This window comes from Dipteris shenzhenensis, chromosome 22 (genome assembly GCF_047967505.1).
Source record: "Dipteris shenzhenensis isolate YYH24624 ecotype China chromosome 22, Dip_SZ_1.0, whole genome shotgun sequence".
Classification (NCBI taxonomy): domain Eukaryota; kingdom Viridiplantae; phylum Streptophyta; class Polypodiopsida; order Gleicheniales; family Dipteridaceae; genus Dipteris; species Dipteris shenzhenensis.
This window is the reverse complement of record NC_141617.1, coordinates 9,048,131-9,066,515: the sequence shown is the minus strand read 5'-3', so window position 1 is coordinate 9,066,515 and position 18,385 is coordinate 9,048,131. Positions and strand designations below refer to the sequence as shown.

Below are 18,385 nucleotides of genomic sequence, written 5' to 3'. Positions count from 1 at the left end.
AGAAAAAAGAGCATAATAAGAAGAGCATAACATGAGAATTTGAAGAAGGGAACTACCCTTTTGTGGATTAGAACAAACAAGACTAACATGAGATTGTCAAAAGATGAGACTTTCACATAGATGGAGGACCATTCAAAGGATGAAAACTTGGCTTACGAATTGATATACTTTGATTTCCTTGAGTGGTTCTTGTATCCACGTACACTTGTCAAAAAAGCATGTGGCTAATCCTTGATCATAATTTTTACAAGGTATGCATGATTGTAGAATGATGGCATTCTAAGAGTGGTTCCGTAGGCTGGCATGAATATAAAAACTATAGAGCAATATGGTGAATTTTGGCAGATTGACATAAAGACATAACTTATAGAGCAACGTAGGACGATCAAACGTTGTTTATCTTCAAATTCTTAACCCTTTGAGAGAGATGGATCTATATTTCCTAATGTTCAAAAAGAGGGGAAAATTTTAAAGTGAGTGCGTGTTTAAAAAAGTAAGTTTTGGACTTATAAAGGGGCCATTTATTTAAAGATGAATTGATTTGAACGTTGTCTCAATTTGAGAGAAAGTTTATACATGCAAAGCGACAAATTGGATTGAGATTAAATCAACGTTTTGAGATTTAAGTTGCAATTGATTATCTACCTCAGTGATCATGATTGTGATGGAAATAGAGAATGAGGGTGACAATGTGATACTTTTGAAAGTATTTTCTCTTGTAAGAAATCTACGTTGGAATAAACGACTTCCATCATCTTCAATTTTCAAATTGGTGTTTTGTGTGAGTTCTTGATTTTTGTAATTTGGCACCTTACACCAAGTGATAGGCATAAGCAGCTCCTATGTACATAGGGCTACACCCAAGGAAGGGATACAAGGAATGGCTGAAAAGAAAGCGTCACATAGGTGGAAGAAGTGTATACGGACAAAGACATCCACTAAATAAGATGTTTGTATACTATGAAGATGAGAAAGATAGTTAGAACTAGCCATAATTCCAAAATATTAGATAGATCATTGAAATGATGGTAAGAACAATTGGGAACAACAAACGTATTTCTAAACCAAGGGGAAGAACATCTAGATGTTCCATTTAAGATTGGATTACTATTTTATCTTAAAAAGGAATATTTCAACGTTACAAAAGAGGCAAACCCCCATGTCCACAACTGCACAGCGTAAACAAAACATATACAACTTTGGAGATGCAATTTAAAGAATAATTGCCTAAAGTGTGGTTGCATTCATAATATTCAAATCCGAATTAATCATATTATTTCTCACGTTGCATTCTCAGCATTGTTTTAAAGAGCACGAGTCTACTTGTAAAAATAACAAAACTATATCTTTGACACTTAATTGCAATGATAAATGAGGACAAAAGGGCTACAACATTGGAGAACACTTTTACTCATTTCTTTGGGCAATTACATGTAGATATTTCAACATTTTTACAAGAAAACTTGCATTGATTGCAAGGAACTTCATGCCCGATTCCAAGACTTTTGAGCCTTCTATGATTTATAAGCCACATCAGCAGAGGAGGTATCCATATCATTAAGACCAAACTCATCATTTTGCTCCCATGTTCTCTCATATTCTTCAGCTGTATATACCAACAAAAAGGCATTTGAAATTTAGTACACACACACAGACACACACATACACACACACACACACACACGTACATACGCATGCACACAAGAATGCATGCAAGCACAAACACAAAGGAGCAAGACGAGGAAGAAATAGAAAGGTCAAATTTAGATGGAGACAGTTGAAATTTTAGAGGTAGAGCAACTTTTATGATTCATACAATTCAAAAGACTGAATTGCATAAGTAGAAGAGGGTTGACTTGAGTAATAAGATTACAATCATGTAGGTTGAGTAAGATGGTTTGGCTATAACTAGAGCAAGTCGCTTGACTTCAAGTAAGCAAAACCCTCTTTGGGCTTTAGATTTCCTTAGTGGATAGGGATTGGCATTGGAACAAACATTGATCTTGACGTACTTTATGCCAATCATGTTGTGCTCAACTCATACGTAACAAGGGCATTATAGATGCGTCTAACAACTCTACAACCTTTTTGTGAGAGTCCGGACGTGAAGGTCAACCTTTTTGAAACTAAGGTTTTGATTTTCAATACCAATGAAGCTCAACTTCAGCACAAGTCATTCATCGTTGCACGTGAGCCAATTGGGATAGTTAAGTCCTATGTATACTTCAGATGTAACTTTATGGGTTTCCAAGTTCACCATGAAACTATTGGCTCATACACACCTGACTAAAGAGCATGCATCACTAGTAAGATGGAAAGTCTATTGATCATCTACCTCCATACCAATATTTTCATGACACTCATGTCTACCACACCAATAGATTTATCAATCATCAAAGATTACCTAGAGTATGTGTGTGAGTGAGTAAGTGCGTGTGTGTGTCTCTGTGTGTGTATGAGAGGGAGAGAAAGAAAGAAAGAAAATATATTAATGTCTTTAAAAGACCTCATAGGTCTATGAGACAAGTACAAACACAAAAAACGTGACTTACTACAATTGGATAGCCAAAGAGTCAGGAGAGTGTACAAGGCTAGCTCCTTCAGAGCTATTATAGGACAAAGCTACATTCTGATACTATCATAAGGTGGCCTCTATAACATCAGTTTAAGTCTTTGGGTTTAGATTTGGATTTGGATTTAAAAGCTTAATTAATGCTTGCCCATTTTGATACACCGCCCATTTGCCTACCTTGTGTGCTTTCTTGACTTTGGTGAGTTCATTGTTTCTTTGTTTGAGCTGGATTGGAGTGAGCTCCTCAGATATCCAAATCTTTGAGAGTATGGAGCTTCTTTTATTTAAGGCTTGGGAGCTTATGTGGACGAGCTTAGATGCTCATTGCTTGGCAGAGGAATAGGCACTTGTGCTTTCTTTTGAAAAGGTCTTCTTGATTGAATTGGAATATTAGGGCTCTTGCCAGTCTCTTTTTGCTGGCATGTAATTACATTCACAGGTTGTGATAATATGCTTGCCGGCCCTAGACTTTGATGGTCCACCCTAATAATGTTGATTGGGACGTCAAGCCTAGTCTCATTTTGTTGTGGGATGGCTAGCAGCAACGCTGGTATATTTGATTAAGCCAGATTTGATTTGGTGATGGCCCGAGATTGATTATATTGACTCAACTAGTTGCCTAAGAACTTGTATTTGTAGATGGAGGTTGGGCTATGATAAGTTGACCAAAAATCTCACCAGCCTAAAACCTAATTTAAAATACGAAGTAGAACTCCATGGCCCTACTTCCTGTTAAGCAACTACAATCCCCAATTTAGGGGCAAACATACCACCTATCAGCAATCCCTATTTTAGGGGCATTAAGGCCAGCCAAAGGCACAAAAGGCACCAAACAGGCCAGCCAAAAGGACAGCCAGCAGGGCCAAACAAGTGGCCAGAAAGGCCAAAAATGGCCGACCAGAACTGGCCGACCAGCTGGCCAGCCTGACCAGCTGGTTGACCAGCTGGCCTACCTCCTGGGTCAGGCCTATAAAAGACTCCCTACCCCCTCACTCTCAGTGACAGGACCTGCAGCTGCTCCTCACCACCTCCATCCTTTGCTGCAGCCCCTCCTACTCCAGAACTGGCTATTAAGCCTGCCCCAACTCATTCTCTGCCTCCTCTCCTCCAGTTCTGCCCCAACTCCTCTGTCTCTCTATTCCTCTCCTCCAGATCTAGCCCTGGACCTCCAGCTGGTGCTCCAGATCTGCTCCTGACTGCTGCCTAACAAGCTTCCACATCTCCTCATCCTCTGCTGCTCATACACCTCCAAATCTACAGCCAAATGAGCTCTTTTTCTTCATCATCTTCGTCATCATTGAGCTACACGGAGGACTGCGTTTCGCTCCCTCAACTGCTATCTTTTCTACAATTTCTCTACATGGAATCATCTTTCTGATTCGCCTCAGCCACGGTCCTTGAGACGCGACAGCTTGAGGTTCTTGTATTCAGTTTTTCATATTACCAAACAGGCACTATGTTTTCTGAGTTCCGTTCTTCAGTTGTGTCTGAGTATCGTCTATTTTTTATCGCTCCACTGCAAACCCTATCGTTTCTCTATATGGTATCAGAGCCATGGTGATCTAAAGACCCCAGATCTCTAGTGATCTAAAGATCCTGCTTCTTCATGGAGGCCATAGGTACAGGGAGCATCACTCCTATGAACATATCACTTTCCTCTTCATTCCGCTGTGCACTACGGGAGAGAACTCCATCTTCTACTCCCATCCCTCCCTCCCTTTCTAAACTCCATCTTCTACTCCCATCCCTCCCTTTCTAACCTCCATCTGCTACTCCCATCCCTCCCTCCCTTTTCGGTTTCAGGCTTGACACTCCCCATTCCTTCGAACAAGGAGGTCGTGATCCTTCACCTCTACCAGATCTCCATTGGCATCGACTTCCAGGATCTACAAGTTCTCCCTATGAGGGACCCTTTCTGTTCAGATGTGTCTTGATGACTGTTGTTTCGAATCTTCTACATTCATGGAGGCGGGAATAGACTCTTCTCTCCCGAGGTCCAAGATCGGGCACACACTGGCTCACTGTTCAGCTATGACCTCTTCCTTTGGAAGAATCAAGATGCTGGAGATATTTGTTCTTTACCTTTGTTTTTCCTCCACCTTTCGGCGGTGAGAGAGGGTGGCTTATTCTCTGGAGCTTCACAGTATTCTTACTTCTGCTGATCATACGTGTAACTCAGGCAAGTGAACAACTCCCTTGCAAGGGCACTCCTCTTGTGACTGCATTTTTTGCATTGCATCTCTTGGGCATTTTGCAGGGATAGCCACCACCACCGTCGACATCTCTACACGAAGCTCCACGCGCACAATGTCTGCCCCTCCAAATTGGCAATTGAGAGGGGGTGTTAAGCAAGTACAATCCCCAATTTAGGGGCAAACATACCACCTATCAGCAATCCCTATTTTAGGGGCATTAAGGCCAGCCAAAGGCACAAAAGGCACCAAACAGGCCAGCCAAAAGGACAGCTAGCAGGGCCAAACAAGTGGCCAAAAAGGCCAAAAATGGTCGGCCATAACTGGCCAACCAGAACTGGCCGACCAGCTGGCCTACCTCCTGGGTCAGGCCTATAAAAGACTCCCTATCCCCTCACTCTCAGTGATAGGACCTGCAGCTGCTCCTCACCACCTCCATCCTTTGCTGCAGCCCCTCCTGCTCCAGAACTGGCTATTAAGCCTGCCCCAACTCATTCTTTGCCTCCTCTGCTCCAGTTCTGCCCCAACCCCTCTGTCTCTCTATTCCTCTCCTCTAGATCTAGCCTTGGACGTCCAACTGCTACTCCAGATCTGCTCCTGACTGCTGCCTGACAAGCTTCCACATCTCCTCATCCTCTGCTGCTCATACACCTCCAAATCTACAGCCAGATGAGCTCTTTTTCTTCATCATCTTCGTCATCATCGAGCTACACGGAGGACTGCGTTTCGCTCCCTCTGCTGCTATCTTTTCTACAGTTTCTCTACATGGAATCATCTTTCTGATTCGCCTCAGCCACGGTCCTTGAGACACGACAGCTTGAGGTTCTTGTATTCAGTTTTTCATATTACCAAACAGGCACTATGTTTTCTGAGTTCCGTTCTTCAATTGTGTCTAAGTATCGTCTGTTTTTTATCACTCCACTGCAAACCCTATCGTTCTCTATACTTCCTTACATGGGGCCACTAAGATGGTACAGATAATTAAAAGAAAGATCGATTATTCGAATGACGTGTCCACTTGTAGTCAAAGCAAAGCAATTTGAAACACCGTTCTTTTAACTGTAGGAAGAGATTTCAAGAGCCATTGAAGAGTAGGCAAGTTAAGAATGTCAATCCCTCCACCTATGTCATATACCTCAAATGTCGAGCGGAGAAAAATAGAGATAATGAGAGAAAAGAGGTGTTTTGGCTGAAAGAAAGTTTCCTCCATTTTATGAGTGTCCTATAAGGAGAGATCAAGGCAAACTGCACATGTAGTTGAAGCATCTTCCTTGTTTAGTCCCCATTATTTGTTTAAAATCTACAGAATGTCAACAAAGGATTGTGATCGTTTGGATGATGGTTGTGATTATCATCTTATTAGTGACCGAGTTGGTAAACCTTTCCATGCAAAAGCATAATACACAGGACATCTAGAAGCAGAATGCTCCTCTGACTCGATCTTCTGCCCATCACATAAGGTGTGCAGAGAGAGAGAGAGAGAGAGAGAGAGAGAGAGAGAGAGAGAGGCAATGGAAACTGTATAACCCAGAGCGCAGGAGGGAAATGTCCGAACAGTGAAGTGGAGGACTTTTAGCCTGCCTAGTGAGCTGACCCAGGGGCAGTCAACTGGCCGACCCCAGGGTCAATCAACTGATCAGGCTGGTCGGTTGACCTGACCTCCAAGTCGGCTAAACCCGATGACCAGGGTCAGGGCCCTAAAGGCCTGGCCAACCAGCCCTAGAGGCTGAGAAAAACAGCCCCCGTAACAGCCTTGAAAAGCCTCCAAATATAGGCCTATCCTCAACTGAATAAGGGCGGGCACACCCACAAAAGAGCCCTCACACACTATGAGATGCATATAACTCCAACCCCTCCTGCCCTGGTACTCTGCTGCTGTTTCTGCCCTGTCTGCACACCCATGCGGCAGCCTCTAGTTGGCTGCTAGCAGCTCTGCCGACCTGTACAGCAGGCCTCTTCAACCAATGTGGCAGCCACTTGTGCAGCCCACATGTCAGGCTATGGTGCAGCCACACGGCTGCCACCCACATGGCAGTCTATGCAGCCCACAGATCTACCCATGTATACCCTATACTGGGGCTAGCTATGAGGCAGCCCTAATCCACTCATTTTACATGTGTGCTCCCCCTTGTCTATTGATCAGGCAATTATGAGTTTTATCGCTTTGACTCTGCATTGAGAGTGGGCGAAAGGAGGGCATATCGAGAGAGGGTTGCATCTCCACTCTATGTGATCTACAGAAGATTGAGTATAGAGTGATCTACAGAAGATTGAGTCAGAGGAGCACTGTGCTTCAGATGCCTTGTGTACTACGACATTTGAGGTTATTACCTTTGTCTTTTTAGGGATGGATTTGGATCCCTCTCTAGACTCATGTCAGAGATGTTTGACGACCTTCATTGTCACAATCTATGACGTATTCCTTTCTCTATATCTAGACTTATGGATGGTTTGATGAATGGACACTTGTGGAAGGGTATGCCCTTTCGACAGGACACTTCCTATAAGGCACAACCCTTCACATATGGAAGAGACACTTCTATTGTAATGTACCCTCTCATCAAGGGTCACACCCTTCACAAGGGGTACACACCTCTTCATGCTCATACACTTTGGAGTACACACCTTTTCATGTGTGACTCTTCACTCTCTATATAAGAGAGGCCCAATTGTATGGATGACACTACAGATACACTACAGACACTCAAGCAATACAATTATTCCTTGTTCTCTGCTATTTCAGTCTCCTTTCTGTTCCTTTAGCACATTTCTAAATATAGTAAATCTAGGATTTCTTACAGTGGTATCAGAGCAAATTTCACTCCTGCTTGTAGGAAATGTCCCCCACCTTCTAGCGCCTATTTGATACATCTTTTTCCGCTAGAAGGATATCCGTGCACATAGTGCATGGAAGAGATAGAGAGAATGAGCGTAAAAATTTTTAGCGCCAACCCTGCCTAAAGTCATCATTGGCCTCTCCATCTCCCACACATCACGAGTTGATGTGAATGGACACGACAAAAATCGTGTCTTTTCATGTGCTTGGGCTGTCTCAAAACCAAGGGACGCACCTTTTCCACCATCGGACACACCTTTTGATGAAGAGTTTTGACTCCTCACCCAAGGGACACACCCCATCGTGGAAAAAAGGACACACCTCTTCGTGTGGGGACACCCCTTTTGAAAACAGGGTCACACCCCTTCATGAAAAGGTACACCTATTCCAAGGGTCACAACCCCTTAGGATAGGCACACCTTTTGGCACCAAGCACCTTATAAAAGGGTACCTAGAGGGGCTAAAAAGAAAAACCCAGCCCCATACCTTAGGCCTTACCCTAAACTACCCAAGGGTTAATTAAACCCACACTTTAATTTTTGGCAACCACCCAACCTAGGCAGCCACACACAAAAATGATGATCCACGATTGACACCCGTACGGATTTTTCGTCACGCGGGATTCGCCTCCCTTCCACGCCATACGCAGCCCCCCCCCCCATCAGCCGGTTTGCTGCCCTAAGTTCCTGCCAGTCTTTCAGCGCCAGATCACTACCCTTGCTGCCGCGATTCAGCCTTGGAAGCACGCAGCCAATTTCGCCACAGGCAAGCAGGCTGCCCCTTTTTCGCCACCATACCTGCCTTTGCCCAGCAGCTGTTCTGCCCTCTATCGCGATTCAGACCAGCCTGAATCCTGCTGGCTTATCTTAGCCTGTGAAAAGCACCCTTTTGCTGCCTTCCAATCCTGACCAGCCAGGCCCAGATCTGCTCCTCGCACCCCACTGGTACTTGCCTCTGAATTTCAACGCAGGGAAAGCGTGATTGGTTCCACGAAATCTGCCTTTTCTGCACCCAGCCTCTGCCAACGCCCCTATCTGCCTCGAAAGTCTACCAGACACCTATTTCTTGTTCACACATCCACGTGGATTTGCAAGGACAGCAACATGGACCTCCGGATAGTGATCTGCAGGCCTTTTCTACGCAACTAATTGGCAGATTAAATCTATGCCAGGTGGATTCTTTCCATTCTATTTCTAAGGATTCTCTTTCATATTGTCATTTGACGCTTATTATCAAATTACAGCAAATGAAAGCCGCTTCCTTAAAGCATGGAAACCCCTAGAAATTCACCCGTCCCTTCAAGGACACCTCAGGCATCATCTACCACACAATATCGTGTTCAGATTGCACAACCAGCCCATTTTGGAGCTTTTGCATCGTGGGTCTTCTGTGTCACGTGCCCTTCCAGTGATTTGGACCACATCCTATACCCTCTGCGTGAGGCACCTCAGTTACATTACTTTCTTAGCACAGTCCAGGTTGTGTTTCACGAGACACGTAGATACCCAGAACCCGATATTCCTCACGAGTTGGCTGTCCATCTTTGGAGAGATTTTTACCCCTCAACTTCAGCATCTCCAGGGTAGTCTCCACCTCCTATACAGGTTGTACCTTCCCCAAGACAATATTTACACTCTGAAGGCACTCCTTCTCCTGGATATCCTCCACTCCCGACAGCAGCTCCTTATCCCTTCTCAGATCCGTGGACTCTGCAAACTACCCCTGTACTTTCACGAGCACTATCACCCATTTCGGCATCACCAGTGTTACCTCAGACAGGACCTCCTTTACCAGATTTCCACGGCTGGTTCCATCCTGCTTCTCCTGCCTCCTCCAACATGAGCAACCTTAGGGAGCAGCCCAAATCTTCTTCCACGAATGGTACAAACTAGAGCGCAGATTCGTGCTTTTCTCACAGGGACCTCAGATATGTCGCAACGCTCGCGTGCAGCCTCTCCGGAAATAAGTGACTCAAGTCCAAAAAAGACCCCTGAAGTCGACTTACAAGGCGAAGCACTACTGCAACTTCAAATTTTCCAGCTTCAAGACTGCATCTCCGACTTGGTCCAGAAAGTCAAACAACTCCAAGATTCTCGCAGTACCACACATAGAGAGGATGACGTGACGCAACCAGACGACTATGTGGACTCATTCCCACCAGAGGTAGAAAACACTGAACTCCGTGCCCTCTATGTGAGAAAGAGAGAGAGCAACAGTGAGAGCAAGAAACGGGAGAGAGAGAGAGCTGAAAGCTTAGTTGCGAATAGATGAGTGTGAGAGTAATATAACTGAAGGAGTGAGATAAGGTTTTGTCCTAGTGACAAAACCTTGGTAGTCACTAACCATAGTTAGTGGACTAACTGCGGTTAGGGGAAAAAACCTCTTAAAGAGGGAAAAGTGTCCCTAACTAGCTTATTAAATTACATTGGTCACTGATGAATTATATCTATAATTCTAACAGTTCCCTGCAGTGCCAATGTCATGTACAAGGATGATTAATCACCAAACAGATATAAGTTCAGGGCACTGCGAAATGCCTCAAACTTTTCACGTGGAAGTGCTTTGGTGAAATATCTGCAACATTGTCATGTGTGGACACAAAGCATACTGATCTCTCCTGCATGCAACTTCTCTCTGACGTAGTGATAGTGAACCTCAATGTGCTTCGTGCGAGCATGAAACATTGGATTCTTTGCCACTGCAATGGCACTCTGAATATCAGTGTGAATTGGAGAAGGACCCTCCAATGACAGATGAAGATCAGCAAATAGACGACGCAGCCAGACACATTCAACTGTTGCTGTGAAAGCTGCCCTGTACTCAGCTTCACATGATGAGGTAGCCACTGTAGATTGTTTCTTGCTCCGCTAGGAAATGCAAGCTTTACCCAAAAAGAAACAATTGCCACTAGTGGACTGCCTAGTGTCATAATCACCAGCCCAATCTGAATCACTGTAGGCATGCATCTGCAAGTCACCCCCCCTGGGAAATAACAAGCCAAAAGACTTCGTGCCTTACAAATAACGGAAGATGCGCTTAACTGCCTGCCAATGCATAGTTTTTGGGCTGTGCATATACCTGCTCACCTTAGATACTGCAAACTGAATATCACGTCTAGTGTTGCAAAGATAAATGAGGCATCCAACAGCCTGACTGTAAAATGTGGCATCAACTGATTCTCCTGCATCATGTGAATTTCAGCCCCGGCTCCATGGGAGTGGCTATGGGCTTACAATCATGCATGTTAAATCTGTCCAAGAGTTTCTGCACATACTTGGACTGAGACATAAGAGTGTCACGTCTCTCTTGAGAGAACTGGATCCCCAAATAAAAGTGAAGCAGCCCCAAATCTGACATGTCAAAGTTGGTTTGCAAATCAGCTTTGAAATTTGCAATATTATCTTCATTGGACCCTGTGAGCAGTAAGTCATCGACATAAGGAATGATGACTAAAATTTCCCCCCCATCCTTCTTGATGTAGAGGGTGCTCTTAGTAGGACTATTATGCAGCCCCTTGCTGGTCAAAAAGGCATGAATCTTGGCATACCATGCACGAGGGGCCTGTTTCAGCCCATACAAAGCTTTATTTAGCTTGCATACCTGAAGTGCATTTTCTGAAATTTCAAAGCTTGGAGGTTGTTTGATATAAACCTCTTCCAACAAGTCTCCATTTAGGAAGGCTGTTTTAATGTCCAACTGATGAACATTCAACTCAAAATGTGCAGCCATTGCAATAACAAATCGGATGGTGGTCATCTGGGATGTAGGAGCAAAAGTCTCCTCATAATCTATGCCCTTTTTCTGAGCATAGCGTTTGGCAACCAGCCTTGCCTTGTATCTGTCGATGGAGCCATCTGGCTTTCGTTTCACCTTGAAAACCCATCGTGTACCAATGGCATGTTTACTTGGTGGCAAGTCTACGACATCCAAGTCTGATTTTTCTGAATGGACTGCAATTCATCGTGCATGGCATTCATCCAATGCACATTGTCCTTTGCTTCTTCGAATGTTGCAGGCTGCTCCTCATCGAGAAGACTACCTGCATATGCTGATTCCACTGAATTAGCACCTTCCATGTGCCTTACTGCACTGCGAGTCCTGCTAGGTAATGGAGCATCAATCTTACTCCCCCTGAGAGTCTGTAACAGCCAATTTGGGACTGTTTTTGCTGCATGTATGTCTGCAATTTCTTGCTGAACCACCTGTTCCACTGCCTGTGACATCCTGTGGCTGAACTGGAGCATTGGGAGGTGGCTGTAAATTCTGATTCGCATCAGAAATATCAGCAGGGGAACCCAAGGCAATGGGTAGTAACCCCTCAAAAACATCCTCTGAAGAAGAAGGCATATGAAATTCAGCCTGAGTGTGAGCTGAATTTTCTGCAAATATGACATCTCTACTGACAATGATCTTGCGTGTAGCAAGATTGTAGAGACGGTACCCCTTGCTTTCTGCACTGTACCTAACAAATATGCACTTAATTGCCTTATCTGACAACTTATGCCGAAATTCGATTGGCACTGAGCATATGCAAGGCATCCAAAGACACGGAAATGATCCACCGAAGGCTTTCTCCCATTCCAGACTTCATAGGGAGTTTTTGTTTTCAAAGCCTTACTGGGAGACCGATTTAAGATGTAGTTGGCACACATTAGACCTTCAAGCCAGAATTTGTGAGGCATGTGTTTGCTTTTCAGCATACATCTGTCCATCTCCATAAGAGTTCTATTTTTCCTCTCAGCTTTGCCATTTTGCTGAGGGGTCAGCCTCACTGTGAGCTGATGCACAATACCCTTGCCTTTCAGAAAAGCATCAAAATCTGCAGACAAGTATTCCCCACCTCTATCTGTGCACAATGTCTGTATCTTGGGTCCAGATTCATTTTCAACCATGGCTGAAAATGGATTGCCCAAGAATATCATATCCGATAGAGATCCTAAGTTTACCAATCACTTTTGGATTTCACTCTTCGAATCTTTGGGTACAACTCTACTGTTCAGTTCAGCCTACCACCCAGAATCAGATGGCCAGACTGAAAGAGTCAACCAAGTTTTGGAAGAAATGCTTCGACATTATATTCAGTCACGCCTAGCAGCTTGGGAAGAGTATCTACCACTCCTTGAGTTTGCTTATAATAACTCTTTCCATAGTGCCATCAGCATGACTCCATTTCAAGCAGCTTATGGACACACTCTGATTGTACCAACGAATTTTGTACTTCAACATCGAGTGGCCCTAGCTGATCAACTGGTTCAAGAAATGCAAGACATTCTACTCCAAAGTCAGGGATCATAGGCGAAAAGCGCAAGAGTGGTATCAATGGTCTGCCAACAAACATAGACTTCACTTGGAATTTGACACTGGTGACATGGTGCTATTATTTGTAGCCCCACATCGCTATAAGACGGTTAAGTCTGTGTTTCCTAAGTTGCGACCAAGATACTATGGACCTTTCCGGATCGTCAAGAAAAATTCACCTTTAAGTTACAAATTGGAATTACCACCATCATGGGGTAAAATCCATCCGACATTTCATATTTCTTGGCTAAAGACGTACATTCCAGGCGATGAAGCAGTTCCTCCCGCAGGTGATTATGTCCCAGAAATCGAAGACGATTATGTTCTCCTTATTCCTGAGCGTATTCTGGACCATCGACAGCGAGAGACTCGACATCGACTTATCACAAAAATTCCTTGTTCTTTGGCAAGATCTAGACGACTCCGACACTACTTGGCAATCTAATGAAGACTTACAGCAGTACCCTGACATTTTACAACAGTATTTTCAGAATTTACCGTGATATTTTCTGCATCAGTTCATTATCTCCACCAGGGTCTTATTTTAAGTGGGAGGGGATGTCACGATCTGTGACGTATTCCTTTCTCTATATCTAGACTTATGGATGGTTTGATGAATGGACACTTGTGGAAGGGTATGCCCTTTCGACGGGACACTTCCTATAAGGCACAACCCTTCACAAGAGACATTCTATGGAAGAGACACTTCTATTGTTATGTACCCTCTCATCAAGGATCACACCCTTCACAAGGAGTACACACCTCTTCATGCAACACACCTTTTCATGTGTGACTCTTCACTCTCTATATAAGAGAGGCCCAATTGTATGGACGACACTACAGATACACTACAGACACTCAAGCAATACAATTAATCCTTGTTCTCTGCTATTTCAATCTCCTTTCTGTTCCTTTAGCACATTTCTAAATATAGTAAATCTAGGATTTCTTACATTCATTCATGAGGACAGAGAACATTTGCTCAAGGCACAAACACAAGATCATGGTGGTACTCAGCCAGATTCCACTAAGAGTGTGATCACTAAGTTTTTCCTATCGCATAGCACGGACAAGCCCAAGTGAGACAATGTAGCCAAGGCTTGGAGCAGGAGATATGACAGACCCGTCAGCGATCAATCCACATATTAGGCTCAAGGATCTTTCCTCCATGTTCACTAGATTTGAGGCACGGCCAACAGATGTGACAGCGGCACTTGTTTGACGCAGCGCCACGACTAGGAGACCATAATATAAACGTCACACACTGATCGTCCTAAGTGCCATGGGTTTTATGCCATTGCAGCCTCATACATCACCGAGACCCCTCATAGGCTCGACTCCTCTGCCAACATCCAAAGGTTCACCGCACTGATGCTACACCACAATTTCCATCCTCTCCATGGGCTCAGACATTCTTTGTACTAGTGTTTCTAAGTTTATGTTGCACTTATCTTGGGTGTAGATGCCCACTTCGAGGCTCCACGCTTTCAGCTCATTATATATGATATTTTCATTCTCATAGACCCTTCGGCCATTCAAAGTTTTTCCATAAACTTTCTTTCTTTCTCTCACCTAGGCAATTTGGACACTATATTAGCACGTATCAGGTAGGAGTTAGGACTTCAATTGGGTGGACAGAGGAAATCATGAGCACGACTGGTGTCAAACAAGGTTGTCCGTTATCAAAGACTTTGTTTGGCCTATACATCGACGAGCTGGAGTCCTTCCTCATGACTCTAAGAGGTGCAAGTTTCCCCTTAGTTGACTCCTTGGTTCCGATTCTACTATACGTAGGTGATGTGGTCCTAGTCTCCTTGACCTAGCGTCTCCAATGGCATTTGGATACACTCTAGTCATTCTGTGACACACATGATTTGAAGGTCAACCTGAATTAAAAAAAGAACATGATCTACAACACATCCCAGGTGGCAACGCACTGAGAGCAATTTACCTTTGACAAGGCTTCAATAGAGATTGTTGCATCGCATAGATACATGGGGCTCCTCTGTTCAGCCCCGATCATCACGATGTGACCAGCCATGCATGCTTGTTTCACTAGAGGATATGCCGCATTAGCCAAACTCGAGTGTCACTCACATTTTCAAGACCCAGTACCGACTCTCTTCTATTTGATTCACTTGTCCACTAGCTAGGATGTAAGGCAGCCCCTTTCAAAGGATAGATTTATCAAAGATAGATTGGTCCCGCATAGACAGATTGGTCCCACATGGAGAGACTTGAAGTTTCGCTTCTTGCTCGGATGATTTGCAACAAGCCACCGGTCCCACATCAGGTCTTACTAGCAGAGTTTGTGGCTACCCCTCTTCAAATCGATATAGTCTTCAAGATGGTCATTTATCTCCATAGAGTCACGGACTTCGGTACCACGACATCCACACGATGTCGATTGCCATGGCTAGCCCTAACTTCATCTATAACATCGAAGACAAAGGGGGATTAGAGGAGTTTGTATGCTCAACACGCAAATGGTTTGCAGGCTTCAGATTACGAATGGACAGGTTGCCACCATTTCAGCATAGCCTTGAGATTCCATCCATTCCACTCGTCTACGAGGAGGTGAACTAGGTCATCAAAGAGGATCTCTTGTAGCTCCACACATACAAGACTTGGTTAGCACCTATTGAGCTTCCGGTTAACCTCAGCTTCTACTGAGATCATTTGCTTATTACTGAACAAACGGGCTAAACCCAGAGCCATCTCCCACATGCATTGACGATCTCGATTAGTTAGTTCCGGGGTATCTTCACAAAGGCTATGGGTAGAGACACAACGGGCAAAGGGAATCTCATGAGAGACAGATGTGTACTTTATGTGATATGCAAGAGATCGAGACAAAGGATCATTTTGCATTTAGATGCCCTATGTACTATGAGATCCGTGGACAAAATCATTGTCAAATTAGTAGTAGTTTTGGCCCACTCAAAGAAATATTGACACATCAGGAACAGTAGTGTTTGGCCACTTCCTTCTTGAGGCCCAGAGACAGAGAGATCAGCTCATATGAGCACAGAGGAGAAAGCAGTAGGGACAGGTAGAGCCCAATTAGAGCACGATCAAGATTTCTCCAGCGACTCAAGCTAGGGGCCATAGGGGGCCAGACTTAGCAGAGAGCCAGAGTGCACAACTTGACAAACTTGACCCCAAGTGGATACACCCACATGAGGGTTGCATACATATCCTCTTTCGTCAGACCACTAGAGTAACGCTAGCACTTGTTAGACGGCGAGCGATCTCACAGAGACTAAAGAGGAGGGGGGAGGGGCTTGGATAAGCTAAGCATCAGCAACGATCCATCACTAATTTTCTTCCTCGTCGTCAACCTTGCCAAATCCAACACCACTGTTATCACACTCCTCTCTCTCTCCTCGCTTGTTGGGTGGAGCTCGTCCCACAAACAGTGTTAGCACTTAGCCTTGGTATGGCCTTACATGCCAGTTAGGATTCAATCAACCCCTCAGGTTGACTTCGTTGGTCAACTCTTGTGGTTGACTTTTGGGGCCTATATTAGCCACCACTTGTACTTTCACATTATCCATTTGCAAGTACCTCGTGTTTCTTCAGCTTGTTGTCTGCATCCTTGCATTCCATTCCACTCTATTGCTCCCCGCACCCAACATTGGTATCAAAGTAGTGTTTTTGACTCCTACCTACTTTCCTTGTGCTCAACTTAAGCTTTAGCTCCACACCCAGAAGCTCACTTGCCAAGATTAGCAGCTCGTTCTTTTAAACAGCAGCTCATTTTTGCACTCCACTAGCAGATTTAGCTCCTGCGACAGCTTTGCATAGCCCCGTGACTGTTCCTAGGACATTTTTGGTCATTTTTGTCGTCATTGCCTGCTGATAACATAAGATTTGGAGCTCCAAAAAGGAGCTCATCTTGCAGTCTCAATTGTACAAGCTACTTTTGGAGCTGATAAACAATTTTGAGACTGTTTTTTCACGTTTTCAGGTGCAATTTCACATTTTTTGTATTTTGACGTGTTCTTACAAAAGCGATGTCATTCTACTGCTGTTTGTACATGTCTGCTGCAGATTTGCCGATTGTGATTCCAATCTATCCCTACAACCTCTGCGTACATGTCCGTACACTTTTTTGTGACTTTGGACATTTGTTGTTTTTCTTGCAGTTCAGTCCCATTTGCTGTTGCAAAAGTGCATTTGCAGATTTTAAAGTGTTCTTTGGGGCTTTTGAGCCTTTGCAGTATTTGTTCTTTTTTGGCTCAATTTCATCTCCAACTTGGGGCTTTTAAGTCTATTACAGGCTAATTTCAGATTTGCAAGTTATTTTGTCATATTTGCCCTCTTTTTGACATATTTGCCCTTAGAATTTGGGACTTTTGCCAGATTGGCTGTCAATTGTAGTGACATTTACTTGGTATAGCTCAAGTTAGGATTCTCTTGCGTTTGCCCCTTGATTTGGGTAATTTGTCCTTGAAAATTTGGGGGTTTTGTATCTTGTGCCCTTGTCACGGGGACGTGGTGGTGATGGTGAAGTGTCTAAACTAACTATCATTGAATTTAGTCTAGGGTACCAGGCTAGGGTACCAGGCTAGGGGCCTTAGTTAATGCCCAAAAGGTACCTATGATTTCATGTGCAATAAGTGCAACTCCTAGTGCTATTAGCTAAAATTGCCAAAACCAATTCTGTAAAAGGGAAAGGCAAAGCATCCAAGCAGGAGGGTGAGGCTTCTACCTCCTCATCCCAAGACTCTACGGTGAACATGGAAACCAAGAGTAAATGCTATCCATTCAGCCAACACTAGTGTATGGTATGTGAACTCAATAGAGAGTAGGCATATTCATTGTAGAGTATGGACAGAGAATAAAGAATTTTATCCTCCATGTAGAGCGTCTTATGGGATGAATAGGGCTGAAATAGAAGAGTTGGAAAAAGAGAGTGATGATCGATAGTTCTATAGATTAAGAAGCTCTTCATCACAAAATCATCCATAGCCAAGGTCCACCTAGTTCATTGAAACACTTGGGTGAGAGAATCGTTTTTAATACTAACCAGTTTGTTGAGAATATGTTTCAGCTTATTGAGCAAGTTACTATAAAGATATTTCAGCAGCTAAGTATTCAGAAGAGGATTCTGAGCATCAAGAGATACTGAAGAGGCACTGCAGTGGTACTTCTGCATTTTGAATATTCAGCATCAAGAGGTGTTGGGGTAAAGGCACATTGCCACCCCTTTATTAAAGATAGGACACCTATGACTGTCTTAAGACAGTCATAGGGTAAAACCTAATCCTAATAAAACTAATGAGTTTGTGGTGTGGCTCATCACTTTACACCCGCACATTTGAGTCTCTCTCTCTCTCACACTCTCTCCCTCTTGCTCTTCTTCCCCCTTCCTAACCCTTCAACTGGTATCAGAGCCAGCCTCTCCTATCCTCCTTCTCCACTCCCTAGCCCCTCGGGCCTTGAGCCCTCAGCACCCTCAGCAGCGCGCGCGAGCAAAGCAGC

At 44.1% G+C, this 18,385-nt stretch overlaps 1 protein-coding gene across 3 annotated transcripts in view; it reads right to left on the bottom strand.

Annotated features, from left to right (window-relative positions):
- Positions 1-1,241: 1,241 nt before the first annotated feature.
- The window catches only part of LOC147887698 (uncharacterized), a 48,747-nt gene continuing 31,603 nt past the window's right edge, over positions 1,242-18,385 (bottom strand). For 2 of the 3 annotated variants that reach the window (XM_087393153.1, XM_087393152.1), the window contains exon 16: positions 1,242-1,606. In XM_087393153.1, coding sequence (XP_087249279.1) covers positions 1,515-1,606 — 92 coding nt within the window. In that variant the 3' untranslated portion in view covers positions 1,242-1,514. The remainder of the gene's footprint in view (positions 1,607-18,385) is intronic. The other variant, XM_087393151.1, reaches the window with a different exon arrangement.